This window comes from Lontra canadensis, unplaced genomic scaffold (genome assembly GCF_010015895.1).
Source record: "Lontra canadensis isolate GAN:19392208 unplaced genomic scaffold, GSC_riverotter_1.0 scaffold27, whole genome shotgun sequence".
Classification (NCBI taxonomy): Eukaryota; Metazoa; Chordata; class Mammalia; order Carnivora; family Mustelidae; genus Lontra; species Lontra canadensis.
Window position 1 is genome coordinate 5,738,350 of NW_022631021.1, and position 20,418 is coordinate 5,758,767.

At 44.0% G+C, this 20,418-nt stretch overlaps 1 protein-coding gene across 1 annotated transcript in view; it reads left to right on the forward strand.

The window, feature by feature from the left end:
* Nucleotides 1-1,939: 1,939 nt before the first annotated feature.
* The window catches only part of B3GAT2 (beta-1,3-glucuronyltransferase 2), a 73,041-nt gene continuing 54,562 nt past the window's right edge, over nt 1,940-20,418 (forward strand). The window contains exon 1 of the mRNA XM_032864425.1: nt 1,940-3,283. Within this exon, the coding sequence (XP_032720316.1) occupies nt 2,663-3,283 (621 nt within the window). The 5' untranslated portion in view covers nt 1,940-2,662. The remainder of the gene's footprint in view (nt 3,284-20,418) is intronic.

The following is a 20,418-nucleotide window of genomic DNA, read 5'->3' on the forward strand; positions in this document are numbered from 1 at the left end:
TTGAAAGTGTCTCATCTGTGAATAGGCTGGTTGCTGGAGAAGAAAAAACTAGAAATGGGTTTTTATGGAATTATAAGAATAACCAAGAATTCCTGACTAACAAAGATTAGTGAAGTCTCTTAATACAGTTCAATAACCACTTGAGCTGCACTCCAGCTAACATGCAAGACCTTTCTCCTCAACGACATTAAAAATTCCAGCAGGATGACAGAGACTTCAGTAATCTTGGCAAGGGTCGCCAGGTGTGTGTGCTGTTTTCTAGTATTTAAGAAAAGCATTTCCTGGGTTCCCTCCCCCACATAATTGCCTCAAGATATTGACATTGGTTTCAGGTGGTGCACCCCCATGCCTGATCACCACATGTTTTCAAGAGGCTGTGTTACAGTCAGAGGATAATTAGGGTAGCTGAGAATCAGGGAAGGGGTCTAATGGATTCATTGTTTCCTATGTTAGGAGGCACTAATCTGCCAAATTTGTGGTATGAGTTGTAGCTGATACTGGGAGGTCAGGACAGAAGACTAGCCCTTTTGGTGGAAGGGTAGGGAGAGAGTGCCTGCTAACTCCCTAAATTTCACCCGCATGTTTCAGACCCTGATCAGGAAATTAGGGAAATTCACAGACGCTCCAGGGCCAGGTGATAGATCAGCAAGAGTAGGGCTAAGAAATTGAGGACTCCCAAAAAGGCTGGAAGGGGTGGGGTGGGCTTTCGGCTCCAGAGCTTTCCAGCGCGCCCTCACACAGAATGCGCCATGGGAGGGATTTGTGAATGAGACTGGGGAAGACAAACAACCGAGAGAAGATGGGCTCAGAAATTAGTTTATCATGGCCTGGCGGTGGGGGGGGGGGGGGGGCTTTCCTGCTGCTTTTGCAAGCACCTCCCTGGGACGTGACTACGAAGCCAGGCCCCTCTTCTTTCTTCCCGGCACATTATAGACAGCCAGGGACTCGGCTAGTAGGTCTGCTAGACAGAAAAAGTCCCAACTATGCACCAGCTGTTTACTTGTTTTCCAGGCACTGTCATGGTTCTATATGTCTGGGTACGCTCTCTTTGATTTTGATTGCGCCATGTTTATACATCTGAGAGGGCCGACCCCTCCCGGTCGGCTGTGTGGAAAGGGATTTCTTCAGGCAGAGCAGCGGGGAAGCCACGGGCTGGACTCCGGGGACCCACCGTTCTATTTCCACTTGGCCACTTGCTACTGACCTCGGAGAAATCACTTTAAACTCTGAGCCTCAGCTTTCTCAGCCATAAAATGAAGGTGATTCCACTTTCCAGGCCTCTTTAAAAGGATCGTCGGGAGGGTCAAACGGAATAATTCTGATGGCAGTGAACTGCGAGGAAATGGGACCCCAAATTACTGAGGGAAAAATAAGTTAAACCTACTCAGCTGGAGTTTCAGGAATCCCCCCCCCCCCCCATGATCTCACTGCAGGCAGGCAGCAACCGTTTGGATGGATTCTTTCTCATGGACCATCTCACAAGCCAAACACCTATGCGTCGCACCCTTCCGTCTCCCAGGGCTTCTACTGATTTTTGCTTTCCATTGGAAGCGTTTTTTTGCTGCCGCTGTCGGGTTCACACCCCAGCACACTAATCTTGCAGTTGGGGACCAGAAAAGGGGTCTTTTACCCTCTCCGCCTTTCTCCCCTCACTCCCCACCCTAGGTCTCCCGAGTTTTTCGCACGTGAATGGGGTTTCCTGGCTGATCTCTGAAGCCCTTGCAGTATTTCAGGAAGCTAAGAGCGTGCGGAGATCAGCTTACGAGCTTCCAGCTCTTCCCGCAGGTCGTGCAGCCCCGCGGGGACCCTCCTCCCGCTCCTCCCGCGGTGCCGCCGCCGCCTCGGGAGCTAGCTCTCGGGGCCGTCCGCGGCACAGCCCGCGGAGAGCCGGGGGCCCCCCTCGCAACCTCCCCCTCGCAGCCCCTCTCCGCCAGTAGCAGCGCTGCTGTCTTCCCACAGGAGGACTGGGAGGACGCTGGAGTCTGCAGCGCCCCCGCCCCCTCGCTTTTTCTTTCTTTCCTTGCTTTGGGATCTTGCTGCCGGAGCCTGGAGAGGTTCTGAGAAGACAAGAGAGAAGGACGGGAGTGCAGGCTTCCGCTGCGGCGCGCGAACAGAGCGGGGGGCTCCGGCGTCCCCTCCCGGTCCTCGCCGCCCCGGCTGGGATGTGACCAAGGAAAGCCCTCAGCGCCTGCCTCCCGCCCTCGAAGGTGCCCCCCGGAGAGCGCACTGGGAGCACCGCTGGAGTCCCTGCGCCCGCAGCGCCGCGGGACGGGAGTGGCAAGGAGCCCTGGGGCCGCTTCCCTGCTCCCACTCTTCAGAAAGAGCGGCCGGGGAGCACCGCTTTCCTGGCGCTCGGCACAACTCCGGGGCCAGCAGCGCGCGGCTGGACAGAGTCCCGCTTCCCGCCGACTCACCGGGAGTGGGGGACAGCGCCTGCCCGCCTGCGCTCCCTGTAGCCCTAGCTTCTCGGCACCTGCGCCGATTTCCCACGCCAAGGGGCTGAGCCCCGCGGCTCCCGGCCCCCGCAGCCTCCTCCGACCCCATGGAGAACGCTCCCGCCGCGGCTTCCTGAGTGCGGGCGCCGCCGCCGTCCAAACCGCGCGCTAGGGTCCTCCATTTCGCCCCTCTTAGGGGCGTCCGAGAGGCCAAGGAAGAGCGCACCATGAAGTCCGTGCTGTTCAGCCGCTTCTTCATCCTCCTGCCCTGGATCCTAATCGTCATCATCATGCTCGACGTGGACACGCGCAGGCCCGCGCCCCCGCTCACCCCGCGCCCCTACTTTTCTCCCTACGCTGTGGGCCGCGGGGGCGCCCGACTCCCGCTCCGCAGGGGCGGCCCCGACAGCGGCCACGGGCGCGGCTGGGAGAAGCGCAACGACTCTCGGCCACAGCCACAGCCGCGGCCGCAGCCGCGGCCCGAGCCGCCTCTGCCCACCATCTATGCCATCACGCCCACCTACAGCCGCCCGGTGCAGAAAGCCGAGCTGACCCGCCTGGCCAACACTTTCCGCCAGGTGGCGCAGCTGCACTGGATCCTGGTGGAGGACGCGGTGGCGCGCAGCGAGCTGGTGAGCCGCTTCCTGGCGCGGGCCGGGCTGCCCAGCACTCACCTGCACGTGCCCACACCGCGGCGCTACAAGAGGCCCGGACTGCCGCGCGCCACGGAGCAGCGGAACGCCGGTCTCGCCTGGTTGCGCCAGAGGCACCAGCACCAGCGCGCGCAGCCCGGAGTGCTCTTCTTCGCCGACGACGACAACACCTACAGTCTGGAGCTGTTTCAGGAGGTAGCGGCCGGCCCGCCCCAGCTTGGGGGTTGGGGGTACGCAGGTGGGGCCTCGGGGCCGGCCGGGCTGCGACTGCACTTGGGAGTTCTCACTTCTCTGTACTCCCATTCGGGACTGCAGGTGGAGTGCTCCTCGCGGGCGGCCTGCAGCCTCCAGGAGCCCTGGTGTGTTTACGCGGGCCATGGGGGGTGGAGAGTGGACGAGAGGACCGCTGTGGCTCGGGAGAAGGAGTGTGGCCAGGGGCTACGCAGTCCCCCTGGTCCTGAGATTAAGCCAGCGAGTAGCACAGGTGAGGCGCGAGGGTGTTTCCAGCAGCAAGGCTCTGGTTGGAGGAGGACGCAGCCCGGATGGCAGCGAGAGCCTCTGGGGGAGGCACGCTGTCAGGAACAGGTGTCGCAGGGAGCCAGCTCATTGCAGGCGGTCTTGGTGTACTTCCGAGTCTAGAACCATAACAGGGAGGAAGGTGGAGATGGTGACTAAAAATCAGTCCGGAGACAAACTTCTCTTACAGTCTGCTGGCACGGAAATGGTTATTAGTGGAAACTGACTTCTCCGGGGTGTATGTGAGCCCTGCCTCTGTCTCTTCTTGCACGCCACAAAAGCCCTTTCTGATTCTGGAGATTGCCTCTTTTTCGAGGAAAACCTCTGGTAAATGAGTTGAGACTCTTCTGCCCTGTGGTTATGTCTTTCCGCAGCCCAAATTATCAGGCGGACAGCCCCATTCTTCTTCTCAATCTTTCTCTAAGGCCTCCCTCTGGCCAGTTAGCCGGGCCACTCTCGCACCTGCCCATTGCATCCTGGTGCTCCTTGTGAGGTCCTGGGTGCAGCGCAGTCCCCTGCTGCCGAAATGGCTCTTTTCCCTCTGATGCCAGTCGTGTACAGAGCCCGCAGGAGTTTAGGACAGGTGTTTATGCTTGAGGCTGGTATTTTGCAGTCTGTGTATGTTCTGTGAATGAGTCCAGATTGCATGGTTTTCACTTTTCTTCCTTACACACAAGAATACCTGGGAGAAAACAAAAACTTGGATTCTTTGACACTTGGTGGAACTGTTGCTTTCCTCTACCCCAAATTCCCTGACCTGCTTCTGAGACTCCATCACACCCCCCACCATGCAAAGTAAACCAGACAATCTGTGTGTCTAGTAAACATAAACACCCCACAACTTCATCCTAATATTTGTTTGGCTTTCTTAACCTCAGGACAAAGTGACTTTGTACCCTTTCAGTTTAATTTTTCTGCATATGTGGCTTTTGAGAATCATTTTTTTAAGGGCCGTTGCCACCTTCGTTTCTATTCATCCTCTCCTTCAAGAATAAAAGGACCAGTAATTGCTTTCCATCTTTTCTTCTCCAAATTTTTGCAGTGTAGTGCTTTCTTTCCATGTTCCTTCGGAAGAAATAGCTAAGCTTGACATTGTAAGGGGTAGTCTTTATTATAAATAAGATTAGAGCTATAATCTGATTTTTTTAAGTTGGGCTTTAATTTTGATCCTGCTTACATATTCTTTCCTCAAAAGATATGGTGGTTTGTATTCTGAAGCAAAGACCTTTACATTTCAATACACCATAACTTTAAACTCCAAAGTCTTTTTCTTTTCTTTTTTTTTTTTTTTTTTTTTTTGGATGTTGCCTTACCTGTAAGAATGTGTAGTCTTGTATACATAATGCACATCATCACTAGTCAACTTTTTAGGGGGATGGGCTGTGAAGGGGGAGTGACTTTTCAGTTTCTCTCCAGTTCTAGCCCATTTGGTGTAAGGGGTTAGATGACTGGAAGAGCTGGCATTACAAGCAGTGAAACAATTGAGCACAGTCTTCCTTTGATGCTTCCCAAACTGAAAGGAAGGCTTGTTGGGGAGGGATATTAAAGCAGCAAGAGAAAAAAACACTAGATTTTTTTTCATTGGTCCATTGGAAAAAAGGAAAGAATATAGAGGAGGAGAGGGTGAAGAGAAAAAATAATAGTGGCCCAGAGGAAACTATAAAGGGAAAAACAGGCAAAACTTATAAGACACTAACATTTTGTACAGTTGGAAGTAATGAAAAAAATCAAACTTATTTTAAGAACATGTGCAACTCTTTTTTAATGGAGAGGTGCCAAGTGGTACAAAATATACAATAGAAGGACTGTTTAAAAAACGCCGTACCCATGATACACTTGGAATTGAAATTCTGTAGCTCCCAGAGGCCACTCCCAGACAGTCATTTCAAGACCAGTCCCTTTCTCTACCACCTCGCATCCTCTCCCACACACAGTGTTTTTGGACAGAGTGGGCATCTGTTCACCATGCATATATGTTGATACATTCAGCTTTCCTTTTTGCAATGCATTCTTCTCCTTGTAAGGCAAGCGATATTGAGCTCTCTAAAAAGTCAGGTTAGTGGAATTTATGCATCCTTGGATTTGTGCAGTAATGGGATAGCCTGCCTTATACCCGTTCAAAGATTAATGATTCCTTGTGGATTATAGTCTAGACATTGTTCTCTTGGAGAACCAGTAGGACTAGATAAAACATCTAAAAACTGCAACCCCTTGGGGGAAGGGAAGATGCTGATAAAAGATGCTGTAGGGGTGAGGCATGTAGATCTCAGTCCTCTATATTGTGCATCCACACAAATTAGTTTTTAAGTAATTCATGGTACTCAAGGAGAGAATGTCCCAAGTCAGGCTTCATCTTTTATTCATAGTGCTTCTCATTTCCATGGTTGATGTTAATGTAGATAAGATAAAAGGAGGAAAATGAACCAGGTACAAATTAGCTCTCTAAGCATTGGCTGCAAATGAAGGAAACTAAAAGATGAAAGGTCTCCAAATTAAATTAAAGGCGCAACAGGCAATCTGTGTTCAATTATTCCTCCCTGGTAACTGGAGAGCTGCTTTCTTCTTCCATACAGCTAACTGATTTTCAGCTTCCATTCTCAACTGAGCTATGCTGCCAGGAAAGAAGTATTTGCTACCTTAAGGCCAAAGGCACTTACAAATGAAGCTCAGGGGGAGTGGTAGCCACAGAAACTGGGCTGTCAAGGAAGGAGATGGACAGAGCTTTTCAGGTTTGCAGTATCCCAGCAGGTCTTTCTGCTCTTCCTGGGGGCCGGATGGGGTTGTACTCTGCAGACCATAGGTAATCCTGCCTGCTGGAGCACCTCATCTGTCTAACCCTCCGGAAAAGCTTATTTGTGAAGGATTTAAGCTAATTTAATACAAGCCACAACTGCAGATAAATGTGGCTCTCTATCTAGTCCTATTTTCAATAACACTATTGATGAGACTTCTGTTGTCCGCTAGAAAACCTTCCAGTGTTTGCTGAGTTTAAAGCTGGTGCTTTTCAGGTGAAGTTGCTTTCACCTTTGGCAATCAATTGAATCGAAAGGTTAAAAAAATAGTCCTTTCCCAGCAAGAAGAAAAAACTTTTAAAAATTTAACTTTAAATTTAATGAGCGAAGACTGGAAGATAGGCCAACTGTGAGACATTTAAGAGGGGACGTGAAAGGGCTCAGTTAATGAGAAGACGTCTTGAAGATGCCTTTCTGGCAAGCAGTGAACTAAAGAGGCCCTTTGTTTCAATTTTTCTGTTGGGTGCAGTTAAGCTATTCATGAGCTGGGCAGGTGAAGGAGTTGAGGCTTAATTTTCTGTCTCATTCCTAAAGCATCAGTATGCTCCCCTCTTTATATGCAGCTTATTGGAGCCACAATCCAAAGGATTTTCAAATTTGCAGTGTTTGGCACTTTCCCCCAAGTAGTAAATTCTGCCTGTTTCCAGAAAGGAGACCAGAGATCTATCTTTACTTTTACCTTTGATACAGTTACTTAGTGTGGGCTAATAATCTTTTCCAAAGTGAAGAAATCCAGAAGAATCTCTTAGGTGTAGCATAAAATGACTGTTTTACCTGAAATGTGCCCTTTGTGTTTTATTTCTCCCCATCTAAAACCGTATTAATAATCGTGTTGTAGGGCTGATGAAACGTGAGAATTTTCTAAAAGTGTGTGTATAAAACTGCAGCCAATTTTCTTTGTCAGTGTTAAATCTAAAGATTTTCTGTATTCAGCCCTGGCTGTATAGTACTTGAGTTAGGGCTTATTTTTGAGTTTTCTGTGAAGACCAGCTTTCATTTGGATTTTGATATTTTAATGGACCAGATATAACAATTTGGGTTTAAAAGACATTCTCTCTTCTGCCTCTTCTTGTTGTCTTTTTCCATCATTCTTTGTCCTCCAACCTACTTTTCACTGATTCTCCTTTCTCATGAATAGCCATAAAGACATGCCTGGATTATTGTTTGGTGCAATGAACATGCCTCTTTTAAACATTTAGACTGTTGTCTCCTGCTTCTTGGGAACTATAGTGGGCGACTCCATTTTCTTCTGTCTACTCCACTTGCCTCTAAATTACAAGCTGGTAAATTTTCTCTTGTGTGAACAGTAATGGAATAGTAATTGCTTTTAAGGCATGCTACAAAAGCAAAATAGAAGAACCAAAGTCAATCGTCTTATTCATTAACTATTCCAGGTGGTATTCAAGTAGTGCTTTTTTTTTTTTGGTACAGAATTCAATAATGTTCAGATATGTCTATTCAAACATTTTGAAGTCTGAGGAAATATTTACTCAGTCTGTATAGTTAACACATTATATACTCGATTTGCAATGCTGTTGAAGCATGATATTTAGGTTTTGCATGGATCTCAAGTCCTCCCTCCAAAACACAAATAAAATTGTTACCCCAGTCCGTAGGTAGGCAGGTAAGTAATTAAGTAGGTAGGTTTAGAACAGATTTCCAATTCACAGCAATAAATGAAGGTAATCCATTTTTCGTTCCTGGTAGTTCTTGTGCATAATTTGAAATAAATGTTAAAATACTCTTTACTGGGATGCCTACATGGCTCAGTCAGCTAAGTGTCTGCCTTCAGCTCAGGTCACAATCTTAGGGTCCTGGGATCGAGTCCTGTGTCGGACTCCCCATTGAGCAGGGAGCCTGCTTCTCCCTCTGCCTGCTGCTCCCCCTGCTTGTGCACGCTCTCTCTCGCTGACAAATAAATAAAATCTTTAAAAAATGAAATAAAATACTCTTTACCATGGATACAAGCAGAATGTAGTTGACATCAGTTGATCACTTCACTATGGGCCAGGAACGACTCTTAGTGTTTGAACTTCCTTGTTCCTCACAACAGCCCCTGAGATAGGTACTGGTATGTTCCTGCTCTTTCATCCTACTGCTGATATTTAGGTCTGAGCATAGTACTTCAGTGAGCACGGAGATTTTTACAAGTGCAGCAGGAACCCAATATAGTCATTTACTCTAGTAGAATTGGCATCCCTATTTCATAGCTGAGTAGAAATGCCTAGAATTAACTTGAACAGGTCATGCAGGTCATTAACTCTGAACAGATTCAGAGACAGAATTTAGAGTCCAGATCCTCCGGTTCTATAGCCTGCACTTTTTTTTTTTTTAAGATGTATTTATTCTGGGGGAGATGGGAGGAGCAGAGGGGAAGAGAGCATGGAGCCCAGCACCGGACTCCATCTCATGACGAGGAGATCACCACCTAAACGGAAACCATGAGTCAGGCACACCTAGGTGCCCCTGGAGACTGCTTTTTTTTTTTTTTTTTAACCTTTCTGAGGCTTATCTCATTTAACATGTGCAGTCAGATGGAAATAGGTCATTGTGGTGAGTAAAGCATTTGATCAATAGGAGTATTTTTTTAAGACTTACTTATTTTAGAGAGCGGGAGAGTGAGAGCAGAGGAAGGGGCAGAGGGAGAGAATCTCAAGCAGACTCCCCGCTGAGCACAGAGCCCAAGGCGAGGTTTTATCTCACAATCCTGAGATCCTGACCTGAGCAGAAACCGACAGTCAGACGCTTAACCAACTGAGCCACACCCAGGTGCCCCTCTGCAGGAGTATTCTAACACTGTTGCTGTCTCCTGCCACACTTAAACTCAGGTCTTGTCCTCTTGGGTGTATGACGTATCAACTTCCAGTTTCCCTTTTTGACCTTTTCCCCTCCTAATATCATTTGATCTTACGAACATTTTATTTCATCTCACATTATCTTATTGTAGCCCACTGGATTTTTGTCTTGTTTTTTTCAAGTCAGATGAAAACTGCTGAGTTAGTATATAAACTGTAGCCTTTTATACACACACACACACACACATATGTAGTGGTTTTCAAAACTATTGTGAAAAAAGATAATTTCTGTAAGAAGATAAAACATTAAAATTAATTTTTCCCTCACCCGATATATACACCTCAGCAACTATAGCTTCTGAGCACAGTTGTTTTCAGGACAGGCAGAACTGAGTGGACGAGTAAGTACTGGAGTAGAATGGGGGTCAGGGACAGTACTTCACGTGGGGGGAGCTGGGGACCCGAGTCAGTCTGAGCTGAGCTCATGCAGGATAGGACAGCTGCTGGCTGCACTCTCCCCCAGGCTGAGGCAGCTCCTCCCCGAGCCAAAGGTGCACCTGCAGGAAACTTCCGCTAGTGTGCTGCTCATGCTGGCCAGTGATGGCCCACACTGTCAGGTTCACAAGACTGGTTACTTGTTGGTAGAAGGCTTAAGTGTCTTGTCAGTCATTTGGGGGGGGGGGTGGAATTAGGAATTTCCCTGCATTAAAAACAAAATGAATAAATCATTGGTCGAGTCTTTCTGCATGTTGGGAAAACCCTGCAGATGTCTATGCTGGGGGCGGTGATCAATCAGGTTCTCTACCACAAGTCAGATTATTTAGTCTTTTCTTTAAAATAACTGAAAACTTAAAAGAGTTGTTTTTTTAACCCCCCCAATCTCCAGCAGGGAAAAGAGAACTTTAAATAGTACAGTATGGGGATGCCAGGTGGCTCAGTGTGTTAAGCATCTGCCTTCGGCTCAGGTCATGATCCCTGGGGTTCTGGGATCAAGTCCCACATCCGGCTCCCTGCTCAGCAGGAAGACTGCTTCTCCCTCTGCCTCTGCCTGTCACTCCCCTGCTGTTGCTCTCTCTCTGATAAATAACTAAAATCTTTTAAAATAAATAAATAGTAAAGTATGTTACGTGCAGAAACTAAGACAGTCATTCCTTCCATCTGAAAGGCAGGTATCTATAAATTGCATTTTCATCTCTTTCATGAAAGCTGAATTTGCTAAATGCTGAACATTCTCCCTTAACTGAGATTTCAGTTATCTAAAATAATTGTATCTTAGCAGTAATAGTGTATGGCTCTGCAAGATTCCTTCCACCTACTTGAGCTTAAACATTACCACATTGAGAAGATATTTGAATATAATTAGAATGCTTTCTCTCCACTTAACAAATGTTCATTGAGCATCTACTGGGTGCTAGGCACTATGCTTTGTCAAGGCAGAGAGTAATACAGCTGTGAGCAGAGAGGGTGCATCCCAGTCCTCACAGATCAAATGTCTGGACTAAATCCTAATGGTAGGATCGGTGCCTGTTGAGGGAAATGCAGATGCCTGGGAGCATAGAGCAGAGACAGCTAATGGGGTTGTGGTGTGGAGTGATTATAGAGGAAGTGACATTTGAGCTGAGACCTAAAGGTTGATGGCACCTAGTGGGTGACAGGGCAGGGGGCAAGAGCCCTCCCAGTGGACAGAGCCATAGTTCACCTGAGCAAAGATATCTCTGAATATCCAGAGAACAGGAAGATATCCTTGACCACAGGGGGTGGGATGGAGGAGTAGGCAGCCGCGTCCCCATCTCCTGCATGCCAAGTGAAACACTTAGCTCTGGGAGAAGAGTTAGCATCTCTCCCCAAGCCTGTCCTATAAAGAAAAAAGTCTTCATTTTTTGTGTAAACCCATGGCTTTGAAAAGTCTGTGCATAGCAGTGTACGGAGCATGCTTTCACTTGTTCCCATCTGGTTTTCAGATCACCCACCAGGCAAGTCTTTGACCTTTCACTATTTATTTATTTATTTTTAAAGATTTTTGTTTATTTATTTGATAGAGAAAGAGAGCGAGTGAGCCAGCATAAGCATGGGGAGCAGGAGAGGGAGAAGCAGGCTCCCTGCTGAGCAGGGATCTGAGAGACAGGGCTCCATCCCAGGACCCTGGGATCCTGACCTGAGCTGAAGGCTGCGGTTCAATTGACTGAGCCACCCAGGCGCCCCTTAAATAGTAACTTAAAGATAAATGTGGCCTCTGTGCTGACTCTAAGAGCTTTCATGCTAAAAAGGAGAGAGAGATAAAGCCCGTGAATATTCTCTTCACACTCCAGAGGCTGGTGGGCAGCTCAGGTAGGTAGGAGTTATAGGAGTTAAAGAGCCCTGGGTGCAAATCCGGCTTTACCACTCAGTGGTTGCATGATTTTGGCAAAAGCTGCCCGCCTCATAGGACGGCTGTTTAAGAACTGACCTATTGGCAAGTTATAAATATTAGTTCTTTTTCCCTTGTTCTCCTGTGTGGGTGACTGCCCCCGTTGAGAGGTATATCAAACAGCTACTGCACTGTTTTGTTGGTTAGATGTCTCCAAATACTTGGTTTCTGCGATCTGGACTGTGCTTCTGGGGGCGAGGAGGAGGTGCAGGTGCCTGACTTTCCCCAATTAGTCTGTACCCAAGTGGGACTACATAAATCGGGTGTCTCGGCTACACCACTGGGTGTTACCACAATGATTAGAGGGACAAGAGTTAAACAGCTTGATACAAAGAGTCCTGGGAGGATGCAAGAGAATAAAAAGCATCTTAAAGGACATTTTAGGTTGAGAGGAAGCGGAAGGCCAATTCTCCTGTGGGTTAAGAGGTCTGAAGCTGATTCCTGTGTGTGTGAAAGCTAGGAAGTTGGCCTGCAGGTAGCTCAGAGCAGGTCCGAGGTGTGATTTTTAGCTACTTGGCAATCCTAGGGCCTAGCTTGGACCCCAAGCCTGTTACAGGATAGATTGTCGCTGGCACGAATGAATGAATCAGAGATAGTATGTTACAAAGGAGATGGCAAATTACAAGGGAAGAAGACAATGAATCTATTTTTAAAGCACGAGATTACAAGCAATAGCTTGGTTTTTAAGGTCATTTGCTAGGGCTGGGAAGGTCAGGAGAATTCCTCTTTCCAGTACCTATTGCAGAAGGCAGAGAGGATCCCTTTTGACCACCTCACCTTGTGCCCAACCCTCTCCAGCCTCAACTGGGACACTGAGCTGGCCTTCAGCTGACCAGCAATTATTGGGAAGTCTACCCTGAGCTTGTTTTCTCTTTTTTCAAACATTGCTTACATTTTCGTAAGTAAAAAGCTTACAAAGCTTTTGAAGCTTGTTTCCTGCCAGAATGGGGAATGTAGCAGTTGGAGTGGTGTGTGTGTGTGTGTGTGTGTGTGTGTGTGTGTGTGTGTGTTTACCCACAAGTCCCCTTGTTGCTTCCTTGCCTGCAAATGCGTGAGTACTGTCCCTGTTCATTCTTCGTAGACCCTGCACATTCCAGGTCGCGCTCTCACAAGAATCGTCCCACCTAGTGGTCTGGTGGGATGATCCTCATCTAACTCCTAAAAGAATTTAGTAAAATGGTACGCTCTCTAGGATGTTTACAAATTGATGTCTGAATTTTTAAAATCACTTAAAATGGTTGCAAAGCATGTAAGTTTTATTGAATTATAAGTACTGACATTTATTAATGAAAACTACATACAGCGGATGTTATAAAAACTAGGACAGTTTTATACTCAACATCTTTTGAATAGTATGTTTTCCAGTAACATCTGGAAATTTTATATTGTTCCTTTTTCTATTTCCATTCTCCCTCAGAATTTTATCTCAACACAATATTTTAAGGTTCAAGGTCCTTTATTGATCCTCTAGTCACACATAGCTACAGTAACAAAAATGATTATAGATAGAATTTCAGTTTTTAAAAAATTCCTATGGCTATAAACTATGGTCTTAAAAATTCTTTAAGATTGAGTTAACACTACGATTAGTAGCAGTAAACAAGGAATCAAAACAACGTAAATGCCATGCATATGAGTACATATCATTTTTGTAAAATTGTTACTCACTTGAAGTAAAAAGCCCCTAAATGTTGCCAACTTGGATAATTACCTCTTAAGCATAAAAGCTACATTTATTCGAAATTGGATTCTTAATGATATGGATGGAGCATTTTATTGTTGCTATCTCTTCACTGATGAATATTACTGATTGCTAGAAAGAGATAGGATTTAACATAATTCTGTTCTCATTAGGTCAACCTTGTCTACCTAAAGAGGTAAATAAGATGGAAAGCATTTTCTTGTAGTGGTGTTGTTCCGTTTTTTGAACTCTCAAGCTCTAAGCCAAAAACCATATGGTGATCTCTCAGCAAAAAAGAAAATTTAATGATCTACTGATGACATTAGGTCTCCTTCAATTTTGTTGAAAGCAAATAATTAGAAACCTTTCATCTTCCAAAGGGATTTATTACCCATTCATTAAAGACATTAACTTTCTTAATAAAGACAACAATGTTTCTAATTACCTTTGTTTAGTGCCCTAGAGATTTGACCATGGTGAGACAGTACATGTACTGTGATTCAGGATGAGTGAGAAGTTGGCCCTTTTCTGTGCAGCGGGAGAGGAGCAGAGGGAAGAAGAACCTCCCCTTCTCCCCAAGAACTGAGTTTTAGGAAAGCAGGTAAGAATGCTGAGGGTCTGGGAATTTCTTCCCTTCATTCAGGGACCATGCTCCCCAAGTCCGAAAACTGCAGTTTTGGTAGAGCACTAAGTTAGGAGGTGGAGAGTGTGTGTTCCTCCCTCGTGGCCTCAGGGGAACCGAACTCCTGTTTTCTGATGGCTTGCTGTGTGCTCGGCCCTTCCTGAGTGTTTGGGTGTGTACGCTGCTATTCAATTTTCATGGTATCTCTGAGGCACGAGCTATGCAGGCTATCTTACAAATGAGGGAAAGTCCTAATACTCAGTTGCCTTACAGGGCCTGATACAACTATAGGTAGTTGTGAGATTTAAGTGAGCTGAAGTACCTGGAGAATGGGCAAATAGGGCAACTTCCCTAACCATTCGGGCATAAGTTTCCCTCAGAAGTTGGTGGCCACAGGAGCGGTGGAAATGTTCCCAATGTTAGAATGTCAGAAAACCCTGAGCCACCATGACTGTAGCGACCCTGACGGTCTCTGTGGCCTCAAGATGCTGCTGTCAGCTGATGGGAATGGGAATTTAAGTATGATCCATGTGTGGATGTGTTGTTTATCATCTAAATAAACTTGGCATTGCAGGATTGAAATGCCAGTGTCAATTTTAAAGGTCAAATGACAGTTTGGGGATATTTTTATAACTTTGGAAAGTTCTTCAGCTACATCTGTTCACACTGGCAAAAGTGCTAGAGGTCTCCCCAGGGAGTCTTTTCTGTTGGGGGTGCTGCAGCCTTGCCTTGCAGAAAAGTTCTATTATGCACAGTCATTGAAGCTGGTATTTGGGCCTCAAGTCCTATTAATTGTTTTCATTTTTCTTGAATGGTTCTATTTAACTATTTACCTATTACCTTTCATTCCTGCTAGACATACTGAAAGGATAAGCTCTGTGATTTTTTACTTGTTTTCCTCTTTAAGGATTTGTTCAAAGTTTTTCTTTAAATTCCAGTTAGTTGACATACAGTGTAATATTAGTTTCAGGGGTACGACATAGTGATTCCACACGTCCATACATCACCTGGTGCTCATCTCAACAGAGCCCTCCTTAATCCCCATCACCTGTTTCACCCATCCCCCCCCCACCCACAGCCCCGCTGATAACCATCAGTTTGGTCTCTCTTGTAAGGAAATTGTTTTTTTCGGTTTGCTTCTGTTTTTTCCCCTTTGCTCATTTCTTTTGTTTCTTCAATTCTGCCTATTAGTGAAATCATATGGTATTTGTCTTTTTTAGTATTATCCTCTAGCTCCATCCATCATTGCAAATGGCAAGATTTCATTTTTATGGCTAATACTCCATTGCATGCATATACCACATCTTATTTATCTGTTCATCAGTCAGTGGACACTTGGGTTGTTTCCATAATTAGGCTAACGTAGGTAATGCTGCTATAAAGATTGGGGTGCATGTATCTCTTTGAATGAGTATTTTCGTATTCCTTGTATAAATACCCAGTAGTGAATTTGCTGGATTATAGGGTAGTTCTATTTTTAACTTTTTGAGGACCGTCTGTACTGTTTTCCAGGGTGGCTACTTCAGTTAACATTCCCACCAACAGTGTAAGAGGGCTCCCCTTTCTCTGAGTCCTTGCCAGCTCTGTTTCCTGTGTTGCTGATTTTAGCCATGCTGACAGGTGTGTGAGGTGGTATCTCATTGTAGTTTTGACCTGTACTTCCCTGATGACCAATCATGATGAACATCTTCTCATGTGTCTGTTGGCCATCAGTATGTCTTTGGAAAAATAACTATCCATGTCTTCTGCCCATTTTTAATTGGATTAGTCATTTTTTGGGGTATTGAGTTTTAGAGATTCTTTATGTATCTTGGATATTAACCCTTTATCAGATATATAATTTGCAAATATCTCGTCCCATTCCATAGGTTGCCTTTTAGTTTTGTTGATTATTTCCTTCACTATGCAGAGGCTTTTTATTTTGATATAATTGCAGTAGTTTATTTTTGCTTTCGTTTCTCTTGCCTCAGGAGACCAATCTAGAAAGAAGTTGTTATGGCCAATGTCTAAGAAGTTACTGCCTGTGTTCTTTTCTAGGATTTTTGTGGTCTCAGGTCTCACATTTCTTTCTTTCATCCATCCATTTTTAATTTATTTTTGTGTTTGGTGTAAGAAAGTGGTCCAGTTTCATTCTTTTGCATATTGCTGCCCAGTTTTCCCAACACTGTTTGTTGAAGGGACTGTCTTTTTCCCCATTGGATATTCATTCTTGCTTTGTCAAAGATTAATTGACCGTATCGTTGTAGGTTTTCTGAGTTTTCTATTCTGTTCCGTTGTCTGTTTTTGTGCCATCACCATACATACGGTCTTGATCACTGTAACTTTGTAATAGAGCTTGAAGTCTGGAATTATGATGCCTCCAACTTTGCCTTTCTTTTTCAAACTTGTTTTGGCTATTTGGAGTCTTTTGGGTTTCCATTCAAATTTTAGGATTATTTGTTCTAGCTCTGTGAAAAATGCTGTTGGTATTTTGATAGGGATTGCACTAAATGTGTAGATTGCTTTCGGTAGTATAGACATTGTAATAATTGTTCTACCAATCCATGAGGACGGAATGTCTTTCCATTTTTTTTTTTTAAGATTTTATTTATTTATTTGACAGACAGAGATCACAAGCAGGCAGAGAGGCAGGCAGAGAGAGAGGAAAGCAGGCTCCCCACTGAGCAGAGAGCCCGATGCAGGGCTTGATCCCAGGACCCTGGGATCATGACCCAAGCCGAAGGCAGAGGCTTTAACCCACTGAGCCACCCAGGCGCCCCTGTCTTTCCATTTTTTAAGGTTCTTTTTCTTTCATCGCTGTTTTAAAGTTTTCAGAGTATTGGTCTTCCACCTCTTTGGTTAGGTTTATTCCTAGGTATCTTATGATTATTGGTGCAATTGTAAATGGGATTAATTCCTTAATTTCTCTTTCTGCTGCTTCAATATGGGTGTATAGAAATGCAACAGATTTCTGTATATTGATTTTTGTATCCTGTGACTTTACTGCATGTATCAGTTCTAGCAATTTTTTGGTGGAGTCTTTTGAGTCTTCTACAGAGAGTATCATGTTGTCTGCAAATAGTGAAAGTTTAAGCTCTTCCTTGCTGATTTGGATGCTTTTTATTTCTTTGTTTTGTGTGATTGCTGTAGCTTGAACTTTCACTACTGTGTTAAATATCAGTGGGGAGAGTGGACATCCCTGTCTTGTTCCTGACCATAGAGGAAAAGCTGTCAGTTTTTCCCCATTGAGGATAATATTGGCTGTAGGTTTTTCATATATGGCCTTTACTATGTTGAAATCACGTTCTGTCTAACCTACTTTGTTGAGGGTTTCTTATCATGAATGAAGGTATTACTTTGTCAAATGCTTTTTCAGCATCTAATGAAAGGAACATATGATTCTTACCATTTTTTTTAATTAATGTGGTATATCACATTGATCAATTTGCGAGTGTTGAACCACAACTTGTAACCCAGGAATAAATCCCAGTTGATCATGGTAAATGATTTTTGTAATGCATTGCTGGATTTGGTTTGCTGGTTTTTTTATTGAGAATTTTTACATCCATGTTCATCAGGGATATTGGCCTGTAGTTCTCTTTTTTAGTGGAATCTTTATCTGGTTTTGGTATTAGGGTAATGCTGGTTTCATAGGATGGATTTGGAAGTTTTGCTTCCTTTTTGATTTTTTGAAAGAGTTTGAGAAAAATAGGTATTAACTCTTCTTTAAATGTTTTGTAGAAATCACCTGTGAAACCTTCTGACCCTGGACTTTTGTTGTTGGGAGTTTTTAAGTTACTGATAGAATTGCTTTGCTGGTTGTTGGTCTGTTCAAATCTTCTCTCTTCCTGTTTCAGTTTTGATAGGTTATATGCTTCTAGGAATTTACCCATTTCTTCCAGGTTGTCCAGTTTGTTGACATAGTTTTTCATAATCTTCTCATATTTGTATTTCTGTGGTGTTATTTCTCCTCTTTCATTTGTGATTTTATTTAACTTTATTTTTTCTCTTTTTGATAAGTGCATCTGGAGGCTTATCAATTTTATTACTTTTTTCAGAGAACCGGCTACGGGTTCCATTGATCTGTTCTATTATTTTTAGTATCTATATCACTTATTTCTGTTTTAATCTTATTTTCTTCTTTCTGCTGGCTTTAGGCTTTATTTGTTCTTTTTTGAGCTCCTTTAACTGTGAGTTTATGTTTGAGATTTTTCTTTTTCTTGAGGTAGGCCTTTATTGCTATATACTTCCCTCTCAGGACTGCCTTTGTTGCATCCCAAAGGTGTTGGACCGTTATGTTTTCATTTTCCTTTGTTCCCACATATTTTTTAATTTCTTCTTTGATTTCCTGGTTGAGTCATTCATTGTTAAGTAGCATGTTTCACCTCCATGTATTTGTGGTCTTTCCAAATTTTTTCTTGTGGTTGATTTCTACTTTCATAGGATTGTGGTCAGAGAATGTGCATGGTATGATTTCAGTCTTTGTATTTGTTGAGGCCTGATTTGTGACCTAATATGTGATCTATTCTGCAGAATGTTCCATGTGCACTTGAAAAGAACATGTATTCTGCTGTTTTAGGGTGGATGTTCTGACTGTATCTGTTAAATCCATTTGGTCCAGTGTGTCATTCAAAGCCATTGTATCCTTATTTTCTGTGTAGATAATCTGCCCATTGATTTAAGTGAGGTGTTAAAGTCCCTTACTATTAATATGTTATCAGTTAGTTCCTTTATGTTTGCTGTTAATTGTTTTATATATTTAGGTGTTCCCATGTTGGGAGCATATGTATTTATAATACTTATATCTTCTTGTTGGATTGTACACTTTATGATTATGTAATGCCCTTCTTTGTTTCTTTTTACAGTTTTTATTTTAAAATCTAGTTTATCAAATATAAGTATTGCTACTTGGCTTTCCTTTGATATCTATTTGCATGATAAATGAGTCTCTTGTAGGGAGCATATAGATAGATCTTATTTTTTTTATTTGTTTGTTTTTGTTTTTAATCCATTCTGACACCCTTTTTGTCTTTTGATTGGAGCATTTAGTCCATTTACATTCAAAGGAATTATTGATAGCTGTGTATTTACTGCCAATTTTATTACTCATTTCGTTGTGGTTTCTGGAGATTTTCTCTGATCCTTTCTTTGTCGCTTTTGGTCTCTCTTTTGCACTGAGTCTTCTTTAATATTTCTTGTAGGGGTAGTTTAGGTCACAAACTTCTATAGTTTTTGTTTGTCTGGGAAACTGTTCTCCCCTTCTTTTCTGAATGATAACCTTGCGGGATGGAGTATTCTTAGCTGCAGATTTTTTCCCATTCAGCATGTTGAATATATCATACCACTCTCTTCTGGCTTGCCAAGTTTCTATTAAGAAATCTCTAGCTAGCCATATCGGTTTTCCCTTGAAAGTTAAGAAGTTTTTTGTCTTCCTGCTTTTAAGATTTTTTTTATCACTATATCTTACAAATTTAATTACAGTACATCTTGGTGGTATTGATGGGACTTCTCTGTGCCTCCTGGATTTGCATGTCTTTTTCCTTCCCTAGATTAGATACATTTTCTGCTATTATTTCTTGAAATAAATTTTCTGCCCCCTTTCTCTCCTTCTTTTGGAACTCCTACAATACTGATGTTATAACATTTGTTGGAATCACTGAGTTCCTAAGTCTACTCTCATGTTGCGTGATTTTTCTTTCTTTTGTTCAGCTTCATTATTTCATCTTTTGGGTCACTAATTTGTTCCTCCCTTTCTTTCAGCCTGCTGTTCATTGCTTCAAACCTATCTTCAATCTCATTTATTGTATTCTGCATCTCTGATGGATTCTTTTTTAAATCTTTTATCTCTATAATGAGGGTCTCACTAATGTCATCTTTTCTGAAGCCCATTAAATATCCTTATGATTGTTGCTTTAAATTCTACATAGGTGTGTTACTTATATTTGTTTCTCTTAGATCTCTGACCACGGCTTTATCTTGTTCTTTCATTTGGGATAAATTCCTCTGTCTTGGCATTTTGTCCAGTCTCTGCCTTTTTCTCTGTGTTAGAAAAGCCAGTTATGTCTCCTGCTCCTGAAAGTAATAGCCTTTTGAAGAAGAGGTCATGTAGTGTCCAGGACCTGTCCCTTGAAAGAGTATCTCCATTGTGTGTTGCATGTGCTCTACTGTTGTGTTCTGTTTATGCCTCTCTCCTTTAGGCCAGTCCTTACCTTGTCTCTCCTTGCCTGCTGTGGGCAGTGTTTGGTCCCTGGCCTGAATGTGGTGAGTTTAAGTAGGTATGCTCTGGTCTGCTTTTTGAAATGAAACCTGACACCACTTCCAAAAGGACTGAGGCTGTGCAGGACTCTCTGGTCAGGAGATGCAGTGTGGGCGTGGGTTTGTGCTGGCTTCTGGGGAGGGGCCTGCCGTGCTGGGACTGAGGCAAACTTGACTGAGAAGAGCAGTTCACCAGAATGCTGGGGTACGGGGCTTGGTGTAAGCAAGTTAGGCAGCCAGTGTCTCTGCTGTGCTGCCGCGCACAGGTGGCTCTGTGTTTATG